Genomic DNA, 26,286 nt, shown 5'->3' on the forward strand with positions numbered 1-26,286 from the left:
TCACACCAAAAAGCACTGACCTATTTAAAATCCTTGTTGTTGAATCACATTAAATCTGCCTGATGTTTACAACTCCAGGTCACCTGACCGGGAGTTCTGTGGACATATTAGAATTGGCCCCATTCCGCAGGCACATGAGGATGTTCCCGTGCTTATCTCGCATTTCGTGGTGGAAAGTTGTCTTGGCTTTTACTTGTGCTCTTGTCAGCCCCACACATCAGTGGGCATAGCAACAGGCAGTAATGTTGAGCTGCTCTTTGGTTTCCCCTGCTGCTATTCCAGTCCTGGTGAACACCGAGAAGTGGTCATTAAGAAAGTAGATGAAAAAAAAAAACAAAAAAACAAAAAAACAAAACAAACAAACAAACAAAAAGAAAGTAGATGGGCAAGTATAGCCAGCAAATAAGAACATCTACCTCAGAATAATTAAAAGCAAGGATTTACCTATAAAACAATAGACTAAGGGCTAGTGTTTCTCATATACCCATACTTAAAAAATAAGATTTGGAATCCTAGAGAAGTCTCTGGAGACAGGGTGGATTTGCCCCCAGCCAGATGCCTATTCTGAGTTGTCTTTGGATGTCCTCAGTGGCCATTTTCAATAGTATCAATGCCAGTGATGGGGGCATATGGCATCACTCTCTGAAAATCTGTGTCTGTGGGGCTACAATAGTGCATTTAAATGTTTCCAGTAGTATTTTTCATTAAAGCATTTCTAAAAAAATAGTAAGTTTATTTTTAAAAGACATTTTTTTATCTTCTTGTTTTTTCATCATTTGGGCCTGTTTTTCTGGGAGCATTTCCATATCTTTATCTCTTGTCACAATTTGCATGACGTGCTAACCAAGAAGGAAAAAATGACGAGTAGAAAGAGTAAGCATTTAGCAAATTATCAAATGAATGGATCATTACTCCCTAAGAACCAGGCCTCCTGTAATTTTCTGACCACATGTAATTTTCTTATAGAAACCACTTGACTCTTGGGAGCAAATGAAGCAACTGGGAACTTTGAGAATGATGAGTGTTGCCATGTGTTTAAGTCTGTGCTTTGGAATAAAACCACATTATCTTTTACTTTGCTTTGTGAATCTGAATCTATACTGAAATGTCTTTGAGGGATGTAATTCTAACTAGATCATATTCAAGTTCAGTTTTGGAAAAGTTAGGTTACATATGGACTCCTAAAAACATGAATGTAACTTCTGAAGTTTCTCTCATTCTCAGAAATGAGAGCTGAAGTTATTTTTAGAGATTACAGTTGAGTGGAGACAGTGATCTATTGGTCTGATGCCTCTTTTTATGACATTAGCTCTGAAATGTTGCATATTTCCATGCTTAGAAATACCCTCTAACTTTGTAATGTACTCTGAGGTTGTATTGTACCTATTCTTTGCTCCATAAATCTCATAATGGCTGTTGTCCAAAAGCAATAAGATCTGACCTGATGTCTGATCTGGGGAATGAATGTCACATGGTTCATCTTAGGCCCATGAAAGGCTGGAGGGGGTTGTGCTTCACAGGTCAGCGTTCTGGGCACAAGGCCATGGCAGTTCTTACTCCATAGGAAAGGTAGTCTGAGTGGAGCAGTAGCACCAAAGCTGCCTGTCCCTTCATGTTTTAGACTTTCTCCAACAGCCAGAGTACAAACCAAAATGTAGTTTTCACATGAAAGTTGAGGTGATGAGTCACATGGAAATTCAATTCACTGAGCACAGGGCCATGGCACTGCCCAGTTCCAGAGGGCACTAGTCATGTAGAAAGAGTGCCATGGCAGGACTGATCAAACAGTGCCATCTTTAAAGGCAAATGAAGAAGCTTTGCTGGTTAAAATTCACCTCTAATCTCATGACTTTTAATATGAAGCAGATAACTTGGATAAATAGCTTGTGCCTGTAGCCCATTATGCCAATGATATTGGAAACATTGGCAGCAGATCATTTTCCAATCAAAGTCAATGTCCAAGGCCAAGGCTGGAGGGGTATGAGTGAAAGTGAATTCAACAATCTTGATTAAAGATGCTTAGAAAATCAAGAACATAAGGCTAAAGTAGATGTATTGGGGTAAGTGTTGAGGATGGTTGGGGAATGGAGGGTGTTGTAAAGAATTGACAGTAACTGATTTTATATTTTTTTCACTCACTTCTACCTCCTCTCTTCCTTTCCTCTTTCTCCCAGGTGACAGAGACTGTAAAATAAATCCCATTATCTCTTTCTCCTTTACTCAGTTGTTACAGAAACCCATTTAAAAATTTTTTTTTAATGTTTATTTTTGAGAGAGAGAGAGAGAGAGTGAGCGAGCGGGTGAGGGGTAGAGAGAGAGGGAGACACAAAATCCCAAGCAGGCTCCAGTCTCTGAGCTGTCAGCACAGAACCCGGTTTGGGGCTTGAACCCATGAACCATGAAATCATGACCTGAGCCGAAGTCAGATGCTCAACCGACTGAGCCACCCTGTTGCCCCAGAAACCCAATTTTTATTTGGGTACATGCATTTCTCCTACCCCTATTGCATTTCTCAGTCTCCTTTGTAGTTGGGTGAAGATATATGAATAAGTTCCGGAAAATGAACAGGTGTGGTAAGTCTGCCTTCTGGCCTGTGCCTTTAAGCAGAAGTGTCCTCTCCCTTTCTTTCCCCTCTCATTGGAATGAGGATGAGTTATGAACCATCTTAGACCACGTAGATGAGGGAAATACTCTAAGGATGACAGAGCCACAAGGTGGAAGAATCTGGGTGCCTGACACCTTGATGTCTCCACATCAAGTCCTGGGCTGTGAACATGCAGACTGTGCTATGAAATAGAGGGGCGCCTGGGTGGCTCTGGGCGGTGAACATGCAGACTGTTCTATGAAATAGAGGGGCGCCTGGGTGGCTCGGTCGGTTGAGCGTCCGACTTCTGCTCAGGTCATGATCTCGCGGTCCATGAGTTCGAGCCCCGCGTCGGGCTCTGTGCTGACAGCTCAGAGACTGGAGCCTGTTTCACATTCTGTGTCTCCCTCTCTCTGACCCTCCCCCGTTCATGCTCTGTCTCTCTCTGTCTCAAAAATAAACGTTACAAAAAAAATTTAATGAAATAGAAATAAACTCTTTTTGTTTTAAACCACTACTAGGTTGGCTCTTCTTGTCACAGCAGCTGTTCTTGTATCCTAACTAATGTGTCACCCTCTTTTCCACTTTGGCCTCCTCATTCCCTCCGTCTACTCTTCCATCCTTTTCTTCCACCATCTATGGGACTGTCCAAAGTGTAGACCAATGGCTCTCAAACTTTAGTTTGAATAAATGTTGGTAGGGTGAACCTTATTGAAAAGCTGACACTTAGGCTCTTGAGGTCCTGATTTTGGACATCTTGGGTGATGTGTAAGAATATGCATTTTTAGGAAGATCCTCAAGTTATATAAATGGAAGTGGTTCATGGGCTACACTTAGAGAAGCATTAATATAGTATTTATGCCTAGCATGAAGTGGATACTCAGAAAAGGACTTGAGAGAATGGTTTGTAGTAACCAGTGAGATCGGCCAGTGCTGAACACAGATGGAATTTATATGATACTTAAACAGCCCCTGCATTGATTCACCTGCCTCAAAAGTATAAGCTAATATAACGGCTTAAACAACAGCAATTATCAAATCGGTTATTTGGCACAATGTAGAAAGAAACAGCGGGTTGACCCAAAGTTTCCACATCCGACCTGTTGTTTTTGTATAATATTTTTATAACTTCAGAATGTGGCTTTTTGTCTTTTTAAAATTTTTTTAGTGTTTATTCTTTTTAGAGACAGAGCGAGAGTGAGCAAGCAGGGGAGGGGCAGAGAGAGAGGGAGACACAGAATCCAAAGCAGGCTCCAGGCTCTGAGCTGTCAGCAGAGAGCCCGATGTGGTGCTTGAACCCACAAACCATGAGATCATGAGCTGAGCAGAAGTTGGATGCTTAACTGACTGAGCCACCCAGGTGCTCCTGTTGTTGTTACTGTTTTAAAATTTTTAATGTGTTTATTATTTTTGAGAGAGAGAGAGAGAGAGAGAGAGAGAGAGAGAGAGAGAGAGAGAGAAGTGGCAAAGAGAGAGGGAGACACAAATCCGAAGCAGGCTTCAGAATCTGAGCTCTCAGCACAGAGCCTGACACGGGGCTCAAACTCACAGACCGTGAGATCATGACCTGAGCTGAAGTCAGATGCTCAACTGACTGAGCCATCCAGGTGCCCCTGTTGTTTTGTTTTTAAGGAGTAAAGTTCATTGAATAGTCCTTTGCTTTCTGAGGTTTTCAAGTATGTGTTCTTGAATGACAATATTATACAGCTCAGCAAATTGCATTAGTTGATTTAGATAATCCACAGACGGTTGAGTTCTTAGGTGATGAGCTTTGTGCTAGGCATGAGGGATATAAAGATAAACAGAACATAGTCCTGCCCTCAATCCTCACACATACAGCTTGGAGGAGAGGAAAATAGTACAACCAATACCTAACAGGATAAAGGGAGTTCCAATAAGGGAATGCACAGGGAGATCAGGGCCAGAAAAGGGGACTTAACTCAGCCTGAGGATATCAGAGATAGCTTCCCAAAGGAAGAGCTGAGCAGAAGTTATGCAGGCAGAAAAGGAGGTAATTAGATGGGAAGAGAAGGATATTCAGACCAGAGAGGATAGCATATGTCAAGCCACAGCGTAAAAGGCATTTGGGCAGGGCACTGTGTAGCTGTTGGAGGCAGTGGGAGAAAGGGTGGCAGGGTGAAAGGACCCAATTCATGAGGGGTGTGGAATTTATCCTGACGTGCTGCTGCACCATTGGAAGGTATTAGAGAAGCAAAATCACTAGGTGTCGCTTACAGCCCATTCATCTGCCAGTGCATGGAAGGAAATAAGTCTGGAGACAGGGATATGAGGCAAAACATGGTTGAGAGTATTAACCAAGACTGTGGCTACAGAAGGAGAAGAGGGTGAAACACGTAGGTGGAAGGGGAAGAACCTAGTGACCAGTGAGGAGAGGGAGAGTCTGGGATTAGGTATCATGTCTGTCTTAGGCAACAAGTTGCATGACTTCGATTTAGGTTTCTTAGACTTGAGGAGACTTTGGTTACTCAGAAGGGAATCTAACTAGGACGTCTTTTGTCTAAAGACAGTTTGGGGAGTCAGAAGCATATCGACGGTAGCTGAACTTCTGCACACGAAAGACTTGCCCCGGAAAAGCGTGCAATGAGAGTCAAACACAGGACCAAGGAGGGAATGTCATGCAAATTAGAGACTGTCCCAAGCTAGTGACGTCTTCACCCAGAGACCCAAAGTCTGCAAAAACACTCCTCTGTGAGGCTGTCCTGTTCACAGCTCCAGGGAAAAGTTCATCATGGCCTCCTCACTCACCGTTCCTGAATTGCTGTTTCACTGGACTGGTGTAACACATTTTGGTGAGTCATGCCTTGATATAGAAATAGATGGCTGTTACTTTGCAGGCTAGGTGGTGAGTATCTTAAAGACGAGAACTGTATTTTACTCAACCTGTATCCCCAGCAGAGTTCACTGTATCTGGCCTCAGAGCATTTGCATGGTAATGGTTTACTGAGTGAAGGAATGATTACTCTTTGTTCATTTATCTATCAATCTATCTTCAAGCCTTTTAATGCTGGCCATGTTGTTGAACTGTTTTACTGTTCATTTCTTTGCAAAGTTTTTACATAAAGTTTGCCTTTAAAAAAAATAATTTGCCCAATTGGCTAGCATACAGTGTATAAAGTGTGCTCTTGGTTTTGGGGGTAGATTCCCATGGTTCATCACTTACATACAACACCCAGTGCTCATCCCAACTAGTGCCCTCCAAACAGAGGGGGAGGGAGGTAAACCGTAAGAGACTCTTCAATACAGAGAACAAACTGAGGGTTGATGGGAAGGTAGGGGAGAGGGGAAAATTGCTGAAAGTTTGCCTTTTCTGAACTAAAAAGAAAACTTAGTGGAATTTTGGAGATTATTTCCTGTTCCCACCCTTCCTGCCTGCCCTTCTCATTTCACATCATTCTGGGCTTGTCTCAAGACCTGATGTCTCTTTCTAAAGTCATTTGCTAATCTCTACTCATAAACTGGGAATCTTGGTTCCAGTAGAATTTGTGGCTTTGGAAGTTCCTTTCCTCTTATTTGTGACTATTGATACCATTGTTTTTCAATCAACATTATACAGAAGAGGAAAAATAAATTTAGTAGTTGTCTTGTCATTTTCAAATGGTAAAAAAACAAAGACAGAATTGATTTGAGGGTCACAATGAAAAACCTCTGTTTTATCTGTGCCTTGCTTAGCAACTGATTTTGTTTCTTTCATGAAATGTTGACCATATCTAGTTTTTGATTTAGCATATTTCTTGCATTTAGGTATTTTTGCTGCCTTAAAGAGAGATTTACATGAATATTTTTAAAAACCTAATGATACATGAATAATCTTTTTTGTTAAGCTGGAGTATGTATTGACATTATATACTAAAAGCTCCTTACAAAGAGTTCAAATTTAAGGATTGTGAACTTTCTTCTATTTTGAGAATAGTTTGCCTCTTAGTGTATTTTGGAGGCAGGAGAAGGTATAATATGTGAATATGTTCATATTTTTGAAACATCCTGAAGTGAATGCAGCATATCGATTAAATTATGTTCTTAATTTGTCTGGGTAAGAAAACTTGGAGTTTTTAGTTCATTCACCTCTAGATTATAGGGTTTCTCACGGCAGTTCATATAACTGTTTTAGAACAACCCGGGTGGGTGTTTTAAATATGGCATAGACCTTTCCCAACATAGACCTACTGAATGGGAATTTCTAGATGAGGCCAGGTATCTGATCTTTAGTGCTCCAGGTTATCTTAATGCTCATCTGTAGGCTAAGAACCACCACTTAGTGAAGTGGTTCTAGGTGTAGACTCCATGCTAAGGTGACAGGGCTATCCATGGAGCTGGGACAGGCATTTACAATATTACTCAATATGAGGACAACAGTCATAATCTTCATTGCAACAGTAGTTCCTGCAACTATAGATTAGAAGAGAAAGCACTGTATGGCAGCTGTGTAGGTATGAGTCTTAAACTTGCAATTATACGTGGGTCTACACTAGTTGTTATTTGTTTGATGTCTCTGTGGCCATCTAGACTCTAAGCTCCTCGAGGGCAAGGACTGGTTCTTCATTGCTTGTAGCCATGTGCTCATCTTGGAGCTTGGTTCACAACAAATACTCAATATGCCCTTATTTACTGGTACTCAGGAAAGCTAGCTACTTAACCTGAGGCAAGAATCATGTATGCTGCTGTAGACACACTTGTCTCCATCCATATACGTAGGTTGCAATGTTATGAGACTAGGTTCAAAAAACAATGATGACCGTTTTTGCCTATGGCTACTTATGTCAGAGTGATTGCAGTAGATCCACATGATAAACCTCAGTCTATTCAGAGCCAAGAGAAAAACCAACATGACCTGAGTTCTCATGGACACAGTTCTCATGCCCAGATAGAGAAATTTGGGGTATATCTGTTCTGTTTTAAGTGTGACCGCAGAAGGGGTGAGTTTTCCTTTGGAAAACTTCTTGGACCCCACACTGGGTGTGAGCTCTCCTGTTCTTAACTCCCCCAGCACCTTGTATCCCCCCAGCACCTTATACCTTTCTTTGGTGTTTTCTGGTCCCCTGTATTTTGGTTTAACTGCCTTATTTATCTTATTAAATTATGAGTCCTTAGAGGGCAAAACCTTCCCCAGGTTATATAACCATAGCCATGTCTTGAACTCTGGTTGTATAACACCAAGTCCTTTACACTAAACAAAAGCTGAGATGATACTAAATTACAATTGTTATTCCAAAGAGAATGGACTCAGACAGATTTGGAACAATAGGTAGTTATCATGTGTCTTGAGAATGAGAAACAGTATAGAACAATTTTATTTAGTGAGAGGGGAAAGAGAGTTTTGGAAAGCAGGGCTTGGTTAGGGAGGATGGTCTTGGGAAGAGGCCACCATGTGAGAGGGGCTCCACAGGCAGCAGAGACCAACAGGCAGACACAGAATATCTTGATTGGGAGTTATCACTGTAGTGTGGGCATTACGAAGACACTGGGAGCTCAGATTGGGGGAAGAGAGGGAAGATTCCACTAAGTCACATTTGGCCTCTTTTAATATTCTTGTTGCAAAGAGGGGATATGGGCTGATTAAAGACTGTATAGAGGCACTAGAATATATTTCTTTTTTAAAAAATTCTTTTTTAATGTTTGTTTATTTTTGAGAGACAGAGAGATACAGAGCACGAGTGGAAAAGGGGCAGAGAGAGAGGGAGACCCAGAATCCAAAGCAGGCTCCAGGCTCTGAGCTGTCAGCACAGAGCCCAACATAGGGCTCAAACCCACAAACCATGAGATCATGACCTGAGCCAAAGTCAGACACCCAACCAACTGAGCCACTCAGGCAGCCCTAGAATATTTTTTTAAGGCTGGACCTGGGAGGCAGAATTAACAGATGCTGCATAATAAATATACCAACTACTTTCAAACAATGCTTCTCTGTACTGGTGTTCATGGCCAATACCTTGCTCGTATCTGTGGACAACTGCTTTACTTTTTATTGAAAATATGAATAATTAGACAGGTGAGGACAACTTGAAATCTTTTTTGAGGGCCATCTGTTTATGTCAAAGTGATGGAATGAAATGAAAAGCAAATTAATATTTTAATGTTTAATAATTAAATGTAAAAGGTAATACTAAATTTTAATATTGTAATGGTATTCTATAGTATTGCTAACTTTATGTAAATGAAGATAATCCTTCAAAATTTAGAGGAAGTGAGCAAACACAGTTTAACAAAATTCTTGATAGTTGAATTGGAGTGTGTGTGTGCCAACTGGTTGATAAATTAGGCCCTAACTGGATGATAGCCCTAAGTTTCTTTGGTTGAACTTTAACCTTGACATGTGATTTTGTGAACTGGATAAAGTATTGTTTAATGTGGAGATTCTCATATGTTATCATGCTTTCTTTCACCAGGAGAGCTTCTTAAAATGCAAATTCCTAGGCCCCATCCCATATATTCTGATTTAATAGACGTGGGGTGGGAACCAGGATATGCTTTTTAAGCAAATGCCCAAGGAATTCTGATGTTGCTGGTCTGTGGAACCCTCTTAGAGCAGCAAGGGTCTAGTAGAATTGAAAATTGTAGTTTCAAAGGAATAAAAGCTGGATGCATGTTTCCCACTCAGACTTCTTACCAATAAAACAACCAGTATGATGATCATTAAATTAATCCTACTTTTAATATAGTTTTTCCTAAGAAAGAGAAGAAAGAACATGAAGTCCAATCAAATTTTTTTTTTTTATAGGACAACTTGGCATTGATCCTGAATTCCTCAAATTACAATTTTATTGATTCTCCTTTTTATTAAATAAATGTTCCTTGAACTTGCTTTAGGTAGGTTGGAGGGGGCAGTTTTCAGTGCCATTTTACTGCCAATCTATTGAATTATCACAAAAAGGGGATGAACAGAAAGTTATGTTATCATTTGTATTAAGACAAACAGAAGAGAAAGCATATTTGGTTAGTATTTGACAAGGTTACTATGACAGTTAGTTTTATGTCCATTTGGGTAATGAGGTGCCCAGATATTTGGTCAAGCATTATTCTGGGTGTTTCACTGAAGGTGAGATTAACACTTGAAACTGCTAGACTGAGTACAGCAGATTGCCCTCCCGAATGTAGGTGGACCTCATCAAATCAGTTGAAGGCCCTAAGAGAACAAAAGACTAGCCCTCCCCTGGGTAATAGAGAATTCCTCTTGCCTAAATGGCTTTGAGCTGCGGCACTGGCTTTTCCCCCGTCTCTGTACTTGGACTGAAACATTGGCTCTTCATGGGCCTCATGAGAAGTATACATGTATCTATGTCTCCCATCAATTCTGTTTCCTGGTGAACCCTGGCTAATACAGTTACATTATAGCTTCTTTTCTCTTATTTTGTCTCCTTACTTAAAAATGCTATAGTTTTCATGGAGTTTGAAAATACAGAATGTTTGAACCCCTATTTACATCATGTTTTGTGCCTCAGCATCTTTTTTTTCTTTGTCAGACTACACACAGAGGACAGGAACGAGATCATCCCATATACACCACAGCGGCACAGCCCAGTGCAAATTGGAGCCTCGTGTGTAGCCCGGAGCATCATATAAGCTATTCTGTCATCTCCCTTGAGAGCCATATCAGCCCAGGGTATCATGTCATAGACCTTTCATCAAGGCATGAGTGAGACAGGAAAGGGCAGGGGAGGAATAAAGACTTCACAGTAGGTGCTCCTGTCACTGAGCGTTCATAGCTATGTCATTGGTTGTCTGTCCACGTGGTGTCTTATGACTCAAGAGTCATCATCTGAGAGCCCTTCACTGGGACAAAGATGGGCTGTTTCCACAGCCCACTCCAATCTTGGAGAGCTATCGTGCTCCCCTCTATGTATGGATGTACTTATTTTATTGAAGTATAACTAACATAGTATATTATATTAGTGTCAGGCGTGCAACATATTGATTCACCAATTCTTAAACATTACTCAGTGCTCACCATAATAAAGTAATAGTGCCCTGAGTGATTATAACTTCAGTCTTCTTAAAAAGAGAATTGGCTAAGAGGATGTGGCCTCATTACCAGCATGGAATATAAACATGTACACATATACTTACACAGGATCCTGTATGAAGCACACATGGGAAAAAAATCCTATTCCTCCTTTTCTTCAAAATACTGACTTCATTAGTAAAATGGAGATGTTTACTCAGTTGCAAGAAAAAATAATCTGTTCAGCTGAAAAATGGGAAAGAATTTACTAAGTTTGAAAAACTAAAAATAATTCCTGGCTGGTCTTATTCCTGTCCTCTGTATTTAGAGGAATTTACTCCTGATACTATTATTACAGGAAATTCCAAAAGCATGAACGTTTTCTGGTATTTTCAGAAAAACAAGTGTTTATGTTTTGTTTAATTTAGACATGGAGGAAAACAGGTTTGCTTTGTGTGCACTGACGTGTCCAGTAGATGCCGTGACAATGTGATTTTGTGTAAAATGTAGATAATGAAAGCATTTAAAAATTCATAGGAGAGGAATAGAGTATCACTCTTACATAAAATGTCTTTCAAACTCTGTTGAAGTCCATTATAAACAATGGTTCTTAACACGAACACTGTCAACATTATTGTTTTAGGGAAGGGATGCTGATATCTCTCTCCAGTATCAGCTTTTAGGTTATTATGAAAACGATCAGTGGTTAATAATTATGAACAGATCTGATTACTGTGAGATGTCCAGTTATTGCTGGCAGCTGAGTAGTCGAGGGATTGAAGAGTGATAAAATATTCAGATTTAAAAAAAAAAAAAAACAACAGAAGACCAGTGTTTGGGTAATAGCATCTCTCTTGTGCTGGTCTCAGTTCCTCTTTATCTTATCTATTAATTTCGGAGCATGGAAACACCATCCTTGGGTATGTCAACATTGTACATGTGTAGGACAAAGATAAAGATATTGAAAACGTTGACCTCCAGTTTAAAATGTCCTCAGACCACAGCTCTGAATTTCCAAGTTCACTGTGCCCTTCCAAGGTCCTATAAAAATCCCGTCTTGATTTATAGCTAGCATTTGTTTTTTCTTTTGGCACTGTGAGTGGGTTTCAGGAAAGGAGAGCTATGCAGTGAAGAAAACTGCATGCCCATGAGTTTTTAGTTCAGTTCTCATGAGTTTTATGCAACCACCACTACGGATCATGTCAATAACTCATTGAACAAAGCTGAAAGAAGCTGTGTTCATGAATAAGCCTGTGACATTTGCCTGAATATGTTCCTTCACTGTTTTAGCAGTCAGCTGAACATGTGCTTTCATTAGAGTTTCTGATGCCACAGGTAACTGTATAAAAATCTCATCTAACAGCTTTGACTTCAATGCATATTGGAGTTGTCCAATGTACTGGCCAATTGTACTGGCAGGCCACATGAATTTTTTTTTGCATCCAACAAAATCATTGTTGAGAAATTTGGTATTACTTTGCTAAAATGGGTATCTACTGAATCTCCCCAATCCAATTCTTTCCTCTAATATGGTAATCTGTTATCTGTATTTAATTATCTGGAAGGTGAAAGTTGCTGGGCTGCCCAATGGAAAATTTTAAGCCCTTTCACTCTCGGTCTGTTGTCTTTTCAGATCAATCTTTCTGCTAATGACAACCAATACTTTCATATGTGATTACAGTCCTGCTCCATCTTTTCATGAGCCGAGACTCTTTGGAATCATATGTATTGATCTTTTTAATAGAAGTCAGGAAAAATAAAATTACTCTGGCTTCTTGCGGCAAAACGATGATAAATGAGAACTTAGAAACTTATGGGAGAAATTTTTTCTGCCTTGGATTATTTTAATCACTAAAAATGATTGTCTTTTTAATAATATTTGCTTTCCATTATGCACATTTGCAGCAAAGCCAAAAATTGTTTCTGTATTGCTTTATGAAACCACATCGAGGCCGGGGACTGTCGGTATTACCGTACCTGCTGGTGACTCAGGTACGGTGGCCCCTAATAGGAGACAGGGAGCTAAGACTCTCTGCAGCAGTCTCAAGCTGAGCTTCCGTAGAGCACTTCTGATGAAAGAGAATTTACCGAAGTAGGCATTTTTAAAGAGAACTTTTGTTTAAAACTCATTGTTAATACTATTGTTTTAGAAGCAAGCTTGTATTTCTTTTATCACTCCTCCTCCTTGATTTCTCCTTGGCTAAGACTGATTATTTCCCAAGTGGGTTTGCTGTTTTGTTTAAGAGACAAGTATATGTAATTCCTTGCCTGTGGTTTTCCTTGCTTTCTCTGCGTGTCCAGTAGCTGCTGGTGGTGCCATTGGTGATAACTGGGAATCGAACATGTGGGGGTCACTGCTCTATCACCTTTTCTCTGAAACCCAAAACTATAGGACTCACTTCGGCTCTCATTTTAGAATCTGAGCTTTTATGTTTTGTATTTGAACCAAGTTCCCAGTTCCCGGCTGAAGACAGAATTGTTTCCTTGGCTTCAGGGGAACATGAGGCCGACGCAGATGATCAAAGAGAGTCAGTGCCACTACACATAAGAGATCAGATCTCTGGTGGTATGAAGATATGGATAAGGTTCAAAATTTTGACGATGTCAGGCCAAAGTACAGCCTTGTTTTGCTTTGTTTGGCCCTTGGAGACCTATCTGTAAGAAGGGAAACTTGTCCCATTGGGACACCACAGAAATAGCCCCTGTGGCTCCATGGCATTATTTCACCATGATGCAGTGATGGATCCCACCCCACCACCCTCAATTCCTATCCCCCTCCTACATAAACATGACAAAAAGAAAGATCACATCCAGATACAAGTTTTGCTCAATGAGCTTGTCATTTAACTTGGTTTAATCCAGTTACGTGAAGACTTGTCCGGAGTGTACCATGCATGTAGGACAGGACAAGGGAGGCAGTTTTCCAGATTGAGTGTGTAGGATTGATGGTCATTCAAGGAAGATAGCCAGAAAACCTCGTTACATGCCTGAGGAGGGTTTCTCGGCCTCGGGTGCCTGGTGACCCTGAGGATAGATAAAGTCTGATCTGGGGGTACATTTAGGCTGAGAACTGAAGAATAGAAGTAAGCCAGATGGAAATTGGAGACCATGGGTAGGGAAAGAAAATTCCAGCCTGAGGGAACTGCCATGTGAAGGTGGGAATTTGAGGGCCATGGTCTTTGTGAGGAATGGGTACTATCCCAGCATGACTACAATACAGAAAGTGCCCAGAGATTTGCGTAATTGCTTCCTCATGTCGCCTGGGAGTACAGGTGATTTCTGAGTCTGAATTTACTCACACATGAAGGTAATGATGATTCTAAGGCAGATTTTGGGCTTTACCTGCCGAATGAGCTGTGTGTGTGGTGTTGCCTTTGTCTAGACTGCTCAACTTTGGCCCTTTGCTATCTTTGACCAAAAGGCAGTGTTTGTAAAATTGTTTGGATATTTCTAAAATGTTGGCCTTAATTTATAAAAATGAATGGAAAATATTAGAACTCAAATGCTGATATCTGTGATAAGAAATGTAGGCTTTAAAAATTCGTAAAATTGGAAGAAAATGGAAAGTTTTGTGGTAAATTAACCTGAGGCATGCATTACTTTTAAGCCTGTTAACTGTACATTCACATGTGAAACTTTAAGCCTGTCAATGCTGTATTCAGATGTGAAAAGTGAAACATTAAGAGGCATGCTTGAAATACTAGAAATAAACTGATGAAGAGTACAATTATGTCTGAAGATGAGGTATAACTAAGGACTTTTTAATGTGTTTCTCTGGGAATCCCCTCATCATGAGGAATACATTATTTAAGTTGTATTCTACTTGTTTTCTGCAATCCCAAATACACACACACATACACACACACACACACAGAGATGTAGAGGACTGTCTTATTTTTTTTTTCCTTGGGAGTTTTAAGGATGGTTAGAAATCACAGATTCAAAATTTAGTAGCTTATATGATCTCAGTTCTTAGTTCTGTGCATTAGATGAAACAGTGGAATAATGTGAAATTAAAAGCAACCAAAAAAAATCTGTTTGTACCTACTTCGCTGAGTACTTCTGTAGATACCATTAACTCTTCAAATTTCCAAAATCTAGATCTTGCTATTAGAAAGTGATGAAAGCTCTTGGAAATGGTTGATAACAATTTGTGTAAATGGAAATAGCAAAATAGGACTAACTACAGAGGCAAAAAGGAGAAAGAACAGTGGAAAATTTATTTCTCCTGAATTAGAAATTCTGAAGTTTTATTGAGGTGAATTCTGTGAGCAAATTTTGTTACCTGGTTATATATTCCTAGAGGAATATTGTGCTTTGGTTGCATGCTTGACTGACCATGGGAGGTTTAAATACCTTTAAATACAAGGGTGCCCACTGATGTCCACCTTACATCATGCCTTCTTGATGTTGTTTCAGTTCTAGCCCACCTCTGAATTGATACTCTCTAGGCTTTGGTGGTTGCATTAGGAAGATTCCAGAATCTTGGATAACTTAATAGTCTTTTTGCAGGCTGAAGAATCAGCATGTAGAATATAGACTCTAGGTTATCAAACTTTTAAGTTCATAATTAACAAACTAAAATATGCAAAAGGAAAAGTACCTTTTCTCTTTGCCATCTAATACACATTAGAGAATCTTCCACTTCCCCACCCCCTAATATGGTCTGCTGGTAATTTATTTCCAGTTTGGCATTCTCTTCTCTTTATCTATTGAAAACATTGAGGGCTCTATTGTCATTTTGATTGCAATTCCATCAATACCCAGTGTACCTTAAAATGGCCTTTAATTTTTTATGACTCAAGCCTGCAGAAAAACACTGTGGATCATTTTTCTAGGCTGGTTTTATCTACCACCTCTTACTTGATACTCTGCTTCACACCCACCTGTCAGTCTTTTGATATCCCAGTGGGGTGGAGAGTTTAAGATATTGATCACAGTTCTGTGGGTGATTACTCTAAGCTCTTTCTCGGGAAGACTCTGAAAGCTGGTATATGCCCATCCATCCATCCATCCAGATAGCTCTCTAGAGTCTGTAGGTGAGACATTCCCATCAGCATAAGCATGTGACGTGGTCATTGCATGGCCTGCTTGTGAGAATGTGTTGGCCCTTGACTATGCACCCTTCTTTGCATTTCTCTAGTGTTTGCTGTTTGGATGTTATACATACTTTAATTGTTAACCTTATTCCTTCTCTCAGGTCCATAGCTGTTCCTGTTTGGTAAACTACATAATCCCTCTCGCAATACTTGTTAATTATCTGGGGATATAAGTTTAAGAAAAGTCTACTGATCATGGGACACCTGGGTGGCTCAGTAGGTTGAGTGTCTGACTCTTGATTTCAGCTCACGTTGTGGTCCCAGCATCATAGGATTGGGCCCTGGGTCGGTCTCTGTGCTAATTATGTGTCCTGCTTGAGATTCTCTCTTTCTGTTCCTTCTGTCGCCATCCCCTCTTGTACTCTCTCTAAATTAAAAAAAAAAAAAAAAGTCTGTTGATGAAGACATTGTTAAGTGGAATGTCTTAGGCTCCAGCCCATTGTTGAGTCACTCAGATGTGAACAGATGAGCAGCAAGCACCTCAGGTTCTAAGAAGTCTGTCAGTCTGGATTTCTGAAGTCAGAGTTCAGTTTATCTACAACAACCAAACTAAAAATACTCCATATTGAGATATAAGGGACCTGATAACTTTCTGAATCATCCATAGGGGCAATCTAAGCAGTATCTCTGTTAAGCTTTTAAGAATTCAAAATGCATATTTATGATTTTAAAAACATTTTTTAAATGTTTATTTTTGAGAGAGAGACAGAGAGTGTGAGCTGGGGAGGGGTAGAGAGGGAGAGAGGAAAACACAGAATCTGAAGCAGGCTTTAGCTCTAAGCTGTCAGCACAGAGCCTGACCTGGGACCCATAGACGGTAAGATCATGACCTGAGCCAAAGTCAGATGCTTAACCGGCTGAGCCACCCAGGTGCCCCTATATTTATAACTGACATGATACTCTGTTACTTTCAGGTGTACATCATAGTGATTTGATACTTTTATGTATTACAAAATAACCCTCACAATAAGTCTAGTTACCACTTGTCACCATACAAAGTTATTACAATATTATTGATCATATTTCCTTTTAATTTCATTAATTATTTCATTTGTTTACTCATTTCATAAGTGTTTACTTAGCACCAATGAGATGCCAGGTGCTGACGTAGGCACTGGACCTCCAAAGGTGCGTTAAGAATTCCTTCCTCAGGGAGCATAACGTCCAGTGGAGGATCCAGGTTCTCAAGAATGGTGAAAATAAGTGGTCCGGAGGCTATGAAAGAGGAATGCTTAGGTGCCAAGAGAGGAAGGGGTACCCTAATTCTGCTCCGAGGTTCATGAAATGCTGTGAACATTTTTTTCCCCTTAAGGATTACAGAACCGGGAAGGCTAGGTATGCAGAAGTGGTGATATTTGGGTTGAGGCTTTAGAACTGAATAGGAGTTTTCCAGATGGATACAGTTATTTTAGTTTTTTTTTTCTTTTTTTCAAATTAAACCATGTTTCTGAAGAGCCAGGGAATGGTGGAGATTTGAAAGTTCACTCAAAACAGTTTATTTTAATGAGTTATTTTTAGTAAGATATTTTTCCCTTAAAGATATGTTTGTTCAATATTTGCTATTCGTATTACTGCTTGGTTTCCACATTTTAAACCTGGAGTCATATTTTGTATGCGTTAAACTGTGTGTCAGTGGGAACAAAGATTCAATGGCCGATTTTCATTTAACACAACTTTTCGGGAATCCATTTAATTTGTAAATTTAGAATGGTTTCTGTCAACAGCTAAGCATATAAAAATCGCTTATTTTTTGTGGTTCATTCTGGATATCCTTAATATGAAAATTATTTGAAGTTGATGTTTTGATATTTTTTTTTTTTTTTCTATCTCAGTGGCAGTTGGTCACTTGTAAAGGTTTGGATTTGATATGGTTGGACATGGATGTACTAAGGAGTTACCAGTACTCTCATTCCTGAATCTTGGATAATACACAGAATTTTGAAAGTGCAAATTGGATGCTTGACAGCTGGCAAGAGAGGAACAGAGAATTTGTTTCCCTTTGGGATTTGATAACTGTTAATTCTTCATGAACTTGGCTTCTGCCAAACATATATTATACTTTCCTCTGAATGGAAATTCATATTGTTAAACTCTATGTGAACTCAAGGTATTAATGTAGAGTGCTTACTAGCAAAAATGACTTGCAAATGTCAGATAAAATTAAATAACATGGCTTAATAAAATAAGCTTGTTTCCGAAAATCTGTTTTTCATATTTGTGAAAGAATTATCTGTCCTGTTATTTAAACCAAGATATTGCCAGGACAGGCAAAGGAGACACTCTTTTATCAATTATCAAGGGAACCATTGATTTTTACAAAGCCAATTAAAGTATTTCTGGAGGAACAAGTAAATATTAGTTTTAGAAGCTGTTCTTTTTAAAAGAGACCAGGTGACTAGGATAAAAGTACTAAATAAAAATAAGACATACTAGTCATCACTTAAGGCACAGTGAGCAGCTGGGCGTGCTTGAGACCACTTGTTCTCCAAGTTGTTAATTTAACCGACTTAAACAATATGGATAGTTAGCTTTCGCTAAGTCACAGACGTAAAATAGATGGATAGATGTCATGGCCACGTGGAGTAAGTTTTGACTTAAGCAAATGTTCCACAGTTTAACTAAATATTTTGTGAGCAATGAAGAGTTATCATCAAAAAAGAAAAAAAAGCAAGCCTGAATGTAAGGTGCTCTTTAGGGATGCCATGGGGGAACCCATTTGTTCTTTGTGGACCTTATTGGAATTAGTTATGGATAATAATTTGTCCAGCGTAGTGCTGTGAAACAGAACAGAGATAGGGGCTGCTTCCAGAGCATGTGGCTCCTGCCTGGAAGACACGTTAGAGAAAGCATGTTAGATCGGTTCATGGTGTGAATGAGTAGGGGGAGTTTCTTGGAATAATGTTCTTAGGCAATGCTGACTTGGTCTCTGGTGCTTGGTAAATATTTCTTATGGTAAAATTAATCTAAGATGACTTTTTTTGACTCTATTGATTTACGTTGAGAAGCCCATCCAGAATCCACAGGATCTCTTCTTAAAACCAACTCCTTCTGAATAAAATAGAATTACTGCTGTGGGTGAAGGTCAAGGTCTGCCTTTTTGGAGGCTATGATATCAATCTCAGGACAAAAACTGTCCCAGCAAAACCCTTTTCAATCATCTTTGATGATTCTGTCAGCTGTGAATGGCCTCACACCTTTCTTCCATCCTGGGATCAATGAATTCCTTGAACCTACTCACCAAAATAGTCTCTGATTTTATTTATCTTAATTTCTAAATGGCCTATTTCATGTTTTTTTTTTTTTCCCCTCTAATTTAAGGAAACACTACCAAGGTACCGTTCACTGGAATTTGGTAAAAACCAATAATAGTTGGGAGTTGAACAGCAAATGCAGATGTAATTAAATTTCCCAGTTGCTTTCTCCTCTGTAGATGTTAACTCTCCATCAATCTATTCATACCCTAATAATAGAGTCAAAGAAAATGTGAGCACCATCATGAACCTAGGAATTCTTCCCTCCTTTGACTTTTAGCTGATATTTGGTTCTTGTCTTCATCCATTTGAACTGCTATAATAGATGTCTTAGACTGGGTGGTTTATAAACAACAGGAATGTATTTCTCACAGTTCTGGAGACTGGAAGGCCAAGGTCAGGGTGCTAGCAGATTCTGTGTCTGGCAAGGACCTGCTTCATGGTTCATAGATGGCTGTCTTCTCACTGTGTCCACACATGGCAGGAGGGACAAGGGACCTCTAGCGAGTCTCTTTTAGAAAAGCACCAATTCTGTTCATAAGGGCTCCACCCTCATGACCTAATTGCCCCCCCAACCCCCCACCTCCAAATACTATCCCATTGAGCTTTGGGATTTGACATATGAATCTGGGGGGGACAACAAACATTCAGACTATAGCAGTCCATTTCTAATTTAAGTTTTTATTCTAATTCCAATAATGTAGAGCATTGTATTAATTTCAGGTGTATAGTTTAGTAATTCAACATTTCCATACAACACTCTGAGTTTATCACAAGTGCACTCCTTAATCTCCATCACTTATTTTCCCCATCCCCCACTCATCTCCCCTCTGGTAACCATCAGTTTGTTCTCTATAATTAAGAGTCTGTTTCTTGCTTTGTCTCTCTTTCTCTCATTTTTCCCCCTTGTTTGTTTGTTTTTCAAATGCCACATATGAGTGAAATCATATGGTATTTGTCTTTCTCTGACTTATTTCGCTTGTACTCTCTAGCTCCATCCATGTCATTGCAGATGGCAAGATTTCACTGTTCTCTATGGCTAAATAGTATTCCATTGTGCACATATACCACATCTTCCTTATCCATTCATCAATTGATGGATACTTGGGTTGCTTCAATATCTTGGCTATTATAAATAATGCTGCTATAAAAATAAGGGTGCATATATCCTTTTGAATTAGTGTTCTTGTATTCTTTTTTTATTCTTTCCTTCCTCCCTCCCTCCCCTCTTTCTTTCTTTCTTTCTTTCTTTCTTTCTTTCTTTCTTTCTTTCTTTCTTTCTTTCTTTCTTTCGAGAGTGCGAGTGAGTGAGGGGCAGAGAAGGAGGGAGAGTGAGGGAGAGAGAGGGAGAGAGAATCCCAAAAGAGAGGGAGATGGTGTGAGAGAGTGCAGAGCCTGAAGTGGTGCTCAAGCTCACCCGATGCAAGGCTTGAGCTCACCTGATGTGGGGCTCCAACTCACAAACCATGAGATCATGACCTGAGCTGAAGTCTGATGCTTAACTAAGCCACCGAGGCACCCCTAGTGTTCTTGGATTCTTTGGGTAAAGAATCCAATAGTGCAATCGCTGGATCACAAGGTAGTTCTATTTTAAAATTTTTGAGGAACCTCCATACTGTTTTCCACAGTGGCTGTACCAGTTTGCATTCCTACCAACAGTGTGTGTTTCCTGTGTTTTTGGTTTTAGCTATTCTGACAGGTGTGAGGTGGTGTCTCATTGTCATTTTGATTTACATTTCCCTGATGATAAGTGACGATGAACATCTTTTCAAGTGTTTGTTGACCATTTGGATGTCTTTGGAGAAATGTCTGTTCATGTCTTCTGACCATTTTTTAATTTGGATTATTTGTTTTTTGGGTGTTGAATTTTATAAGTTCTTTATATATTTTGGATACTAGTCCTTTTCTGGATACGTCATTTGCACATATTTTCTCCCATCCTGTAGGTGTTAGACCTTTTAGTTTTCTTGACTGTTTCCTTTGCTGTCCCAAAAGTTTATTTTTGCTTTTGTTTCCCTTGCCTCAGAAGACATATCTTGAAAGAGATTGCTATGGCCAATGTCAGAGAAGTTACTGCTTATGTTCTCTTCTAGGAATTTTGTAGTTTCAGGTCTCACATTTAGGTCTTTAATCCATTTTGAATTTATTTTTGTTTATGGTGTAAGAACGTGGTCCAGTTTTATTCTTTTGCATGTTGCTGCCCAGTTTTCCCAGCACCATTTTTTGAAGAGACTGTCTTTTTCCCATTGGATATTCTTTCTTGCTTTGTCAAAGATTACTTGACCATAGAATTGTGAAATTATTTCTGAATTTTATATTCTTTTCTATTGACCTATGTGTCTAATTTTGTGCCAGTAGCTTACTGTTTTGATTACTACAGCTTTGAAATATAACTTGAAGCCTGGAATTGTGATGCCTCCAGCTTTGCTTTTCTTTTTCAAGATTGCTTTGGCTATTTTGGGTTTTTTTTTTGTGGTTCCATACAAATTTCAGGACTTTTAACTCTAGTTCTGTAAAAATGCTGTTGTTATTTTAAAAGGGATTGCATTCAATGGGTAGATTGCTTTGGTAGTATAGACATTTTAAAAATGTTCTTTTAGTCCATAAACATGGATTGTCGTTCCATTTCTTTGTGTCGTCTTGAATTTCTTTCATCTGTGTTTTTATAGTTTTCAGAGTACAGGTTTTTCACCTCATTGGTTAGGTTTATTCCTAAGTATCTTATTATTTTTGGTGCCATTGTGAATGGGATTATTTTCTTAATTTCTTTTTCTGCTGCTTCATTATTGGTATATAAAAATGGAACAAATTTTTGTGCATTGATTTTGTATCCTATGAATTCATTTATCAGTTCTAGCAGTTTGTTGGTAGAGTTGTTAGGGTTTTCTGTATATAGTACCATGTCATCTGCAGATAGTGTGTTTTACTTTCTCCTTACTGATTTTGATTACTTTATTTCTTTTTGTTGCCTGATGGCTGTGGCTAGGACTTCCAGTACTGTGTTGAATAAAAGTGGTGAAAGTGGATATCCTTGTCTTGTTCTTGACCTTAGGAGAAAAGGGCTTAGTTTTCCCCATTAAAGATGATGTTAGCTGTGGGTTTTTTCATAGATGGCCTTTATTATGTTGGGGTACGTTCCCTCTAAATCTATTTTGTTGAGTGTTTTTATCGTGAATGGATGTTGTACTTTGTCAGATGTTTTTTCTGTGTCTATTGAAATGACCATATGTTATTAAACTTTCTCTTATTGATGTGTTGTATCACATCGATTGATTTGCGTATATTGAACTACATTTGCAACCCAGGAATAAATCCCACTTGATCATGGTGACTGATTTTCTAAATGTATTGTTGTTAAAGTTGGTTTGTTAGTATTTTATTGAGAATTTTTGCATCTATGTTAATCAGGGATATTGGTGTGTGGTTCCCTTTTTTTAGTGGGTCTTTATCAGGTTTTAGTTTCAGGGTAATGCTGGCCTCATAGAATGAATTTGGAAGTTTTCCTTCCTTTTCTATATTTTGGAATACTTTAAGAACAGGTATTAATCCTTCCTGAAATGTTTGATAGAATTCATCTGTGAAGCCGTCTCATCCTGGACTTTTGTTTGTTGGGAGTTTTTTGATTACTGGCTACATTTCTTTGCTGGTTATTGGTATATTCAAATTTTCTATTTCCTCCTATTTCCATTTTGGTAGGTTATATGTTTCTAGGAATTTATCCATTTCTTCTAAGTTGTCCAATTTGTTGGCATATAGTTTTTCATAATATTCTCTCATGATTGTATTTCTGTGATGTTGGTTATTATTTCTCCTCTCTCATTTGTGATTTTATTTATTTGAGTCCTCTATCTTTTTTTTCTTGATTTGTCTGGCTAGAGGTTTATCAATTTAATAATTTTTTCAAAGAACCGGCTCTTGGTTTCATTGATGTGTTCTATTGTAGTTTCCATATCACTTATTTCTGCTCTAATCTTTATTATTTCCTTCTTTCTGCTGGTTTTAGGTTTTGATTGTTCTTTTTCTAGCTTGTTTAGATCCAAGGTTAAGTTGTTTGAGATTGTTCTTGCTTCTTGAGATATACCTGTATTGCTATTAACTTCCCTCTTAGAACTGCTTTTGCTGCATCCCAGAGGTTTGGGACTATTGTGTTTTCATTTCCATCTGTTTCCATATTCATTTTTTTATTTCTTCTTTGATTTCCTTGTTGACTCATTCATTGTTTGGTAGCATGATATTTAACCTCCATGTATTTTTGGTCTTTCCAGATTTTTTTTCTTCTGGTTGACTTTTAGTTTCATAGCATTGTGGTCAGAAAGAAAAATACATGGTATGATTTCTACCTTCTTTTTGAGGTTTATTTTGTGTACTAATATGTGATCTCTTCTGAAGAATGTTCCATGTGCACTTGAAAAGAATGTGTATTCTGCTCTTTTAGGTTGGAATGTTCTGAATATATCTGTTAAAGCCATCTGTTCCAATGTGTCACTAAAAGCCATTATTTTGTTGTTGTTGATGTTCTGTTTAGATTATCTGTCCATTGATGTAAGCAGGGTGTTAAAGTCCCCTGCTATTTTTGTATTATCAATTAGTTTATTTTTGTTGTTAACTGTTTAATGTATTTGGGTGCCCTATGTTGGATGCATAAATATTTACAATTGTTATATCTTTTTGTTGGTTTATTCCCTTTATTATTATATAGTGTCATTCTTTGTCTATTGTTAGTCTTTATTTTAAAGTCTATTTTGTCCAAAATAAGTATTGCTACTCACCTTTCTTTTGATGTCTATTGACATGACAAATGTTTCTCCATCCTCTCACTTTGAAATTGCAGGTATCTGTAGGTCTAAAATGGGTCTCTTGTAGGCAGCATAAAGATGGGTCTTGTTTTTTATTCATTCTGTCACTTTATGTCTTTTGATTGGAGCACTGAGTCCATTTACATTCAAAGTAATTATTGATGGATATGTATGCCATTTTATTACTTGTTTTGTGGTTGTTTCTGAAGATTTTTTTCTGGTCCTTTCAAGTCTTTCTCTCATGTTTTGCTGATTTCTTCAGTGATGTATTTGAATTTCTTTCTCTTTATTCTTTGCATATTATCACTGTTTTTTGATATATGGTTACCATTAAATTTGTATATAACCTCTTCTGCATATAGCACTCTATATTAAGTTGATGGTCATTTAAGTTTGAACCCTCTCCTCTTCTTTTCTCCTCTCCTCCCCACATCTTAGGTATATGTTTTTATATTTTATATCCTTTTTTTGGGTGAGTTCCTTGACTGATACTTTCTTTACAGTATTATTCATCTTTACTGCTTTTGTGTCTCCAACTTCTCTTCTGTTACTTTTGGTCTCTCCTTTCCACTCAAAGTGTCCCTTTTAATATTTCTTGCAGGGCTGGTTTAATGGTCAGGAACTCGTTTGGTTCTTCCTTGTCTGTGAGACTCTTTATCTCTTCCTGTATTCTGAATGACAGACTTCCTGGATACAGTATTCTTGGCTGCAGATTTTTCCCATTCAGCACTTTGAATATATCATGCCACTCTCTTCTGGCTTGCAAAATTTCTGTTGAAAAATCTCCTCTTAGCCTTACGGGTTTTCCCCTGTAAGTTAATGATATATATTTTTTTGTCTTGCTGCTTTTAAAGCTTTTTATTTCATTGCCATATTTTGCAAATTTAATTACAATATGTCTTGGTGTCAGTCTGCTTTTGTTGGTTCTGTTGGGGGTTCTCCATGCCTTCTGGATCTGGATATCCATTTCCTTCCCCAGATTTGGGAAGTTTTCAGCTATTATTTTTTCAAAAAATTTCCTTTCCTTTTCCCTCTCTTCTTCTGGGACTCCTATAATAAGAATGCTATTATGTTTGATGGAGTCACTGAGTTTCCTAAGTCTATTCTCATTTTGCATAGTTCTTTTCTCTCTCTTTTGTTCAGCTTAATTACTTTCCGTTACTCTCTATTCTAGGTCATGAATTCATTCCTTGGCTTCTTCTATCCTGCTGTTCATTCCACCAAGTCTGTTCTCAATTTGTTTATTGTGCCCTTTATCTCTGCTATGTTATTTTTTTATCTCTGTGTAGGGGTCTCACTCATGTCTTCCACTCTTTTCTCAAGTCCAGTGAGTATCCTTATGATCATTGCTTTACATTTTCCATCAGGCATGTTACTTATATCTGTTTCATTTAGAACTCTGTCTGTGGCCTCGTTTTGTTCTTTCATTTGGAATGAATTTCTCTATCTCACTTTGTTTGCCTCCCGTGTCTGTTTCTCTGTGTTGAGAAAGTCAACTGTGTCTTCTCTTCTTAAAAGTAGTTATTTTATGAAGAAGAGGTCCTGGAGTACCCTGCAGTGCATTGTCTCATATTTACCAGAACCTAGCCCTTCAGGAGAGTATCCTATGGGTGTTGGTAGTGCCCTGCTGTTGTGTCTAAGTCAATTTCGTTTTAGTGCAGTTGTCTTCACTGACTCTCCGCCTGTTGTGGATTGTGCTTGTCCTCTGTGGTGTTAGTGGGACCTAGTCAGGCCAGCTCTGAGGGGCGGTGCCTGCTATGGAACTTGAGAGCAGGGTAGTGGTGTTAGCAACATTTGCACTGGGCCGCTAGTCCTGTGCAGGATCCCCTGAAATACTGCAGCAGCCAGGGCCTGTAAACCCGAGTGGCTTGGGTCATGAGACTGGGTGCAACACGTGATGGTGGCTAAGAGCATGTGGCTGGGTGTGGCGAGATTGATGTGTGGGGCTTGCAGCAGGAACTGTGTGCCTGGAGGTTGGGTGGGGTGCCTGTGTTGCTTTAACAAAATTTGCCCTGAACTCAGGGCCAAGACCGGCAGGCATGGAGTGGACAAGTCCTCAGGAGAACTCATGGGCAGGACTCACTGCTGGTGGGTTAGGTAGTAAGTATCTGTGCAGCCTCACCTCCCACAAGTGTCTCTGTTTTATGCTGGGAGGTGGAGGAGGAAAATTGTGCCTGTTGTCTCCCTCAGTTTTGGGGAAGTCCTTCAAAATGCTCTGAAATCAATACGAGCAGATTTGTTTCCCATTTGTTCCCCAGCATTGTGTTAACTGCCATTTTTATATTGCCTCTGTATGCAGGCTGCTGGCTCTTTAAGGGTAGCGACCCCCAAGGATCACTCACCCTCCCAGCTTGCCCAGTGCGGAGTCAGCTGGCTTTTAAAGATTCAGGGTCCAAGTCCTACTGGTTTTACAACTCACAGAATTCAGTGCCTTTGGTTTCTAAAGCCATATGGGAGTAGGCTTCCCTGTGTGAGCTCCCTGATGTGAGGGCGCATTTCTCTGCCCTCTTTGTGTGTGACTCCCTCCCTCTTGTAGGCAGCCTGCCTCCACCTTTCTTACCTTCCTCACCTTTCAGGTGCAGCTGCTTCTCTGTATTTA

General features: G+C 39.1%; 1 protein-coding gene across 5 annotated transcripts in view; it reads left to right on the top strand.

The window, feature by feature from the left end:
* Window positions 1–26,286, top strand: part of LOC109491637 — a 309,568-nt gene that overhangs the window by 29,253 nt on the left and 254,029 nt on the right. The window contains exons 2-3 of one of the 5 annotated variants that reach the window (XR_006584813.1): window positions 5,109–5,394; window positions 10,063–16,364. The exons of 3 other annotated variants lie outside the window; for them this stretch is intronic. Coding sequence is in view for 1 of the 2 variants with exons in the window: in XM_045036643.1 (XP_044892578.1) it covers window positions 5,109–5,189 (81 nt within the window). In the remaining variant the exon portion in view is untranslated. Of the gene's footprint in view, window positions 1–5,108; window positions 8,276–10,062; window positions 16,365–26,286 lie in introns of those variants that run through there. One more of the 5 variants, XM_045036643.1, reaches the window with a different exon arrangement.

This window comes from Felis catus, chromosome C2 (assembly GCF_018350175.1).
Source record: "Felis catus isolate Fca126 chromosome C2, F.catus_Fca126_mat1.0, whole genome shotgun sequence".
NCBI lineage: Eukaryota > Metazoa > Chordata > Mammalia > Carnivora > Felidae > Felis > Felis catus.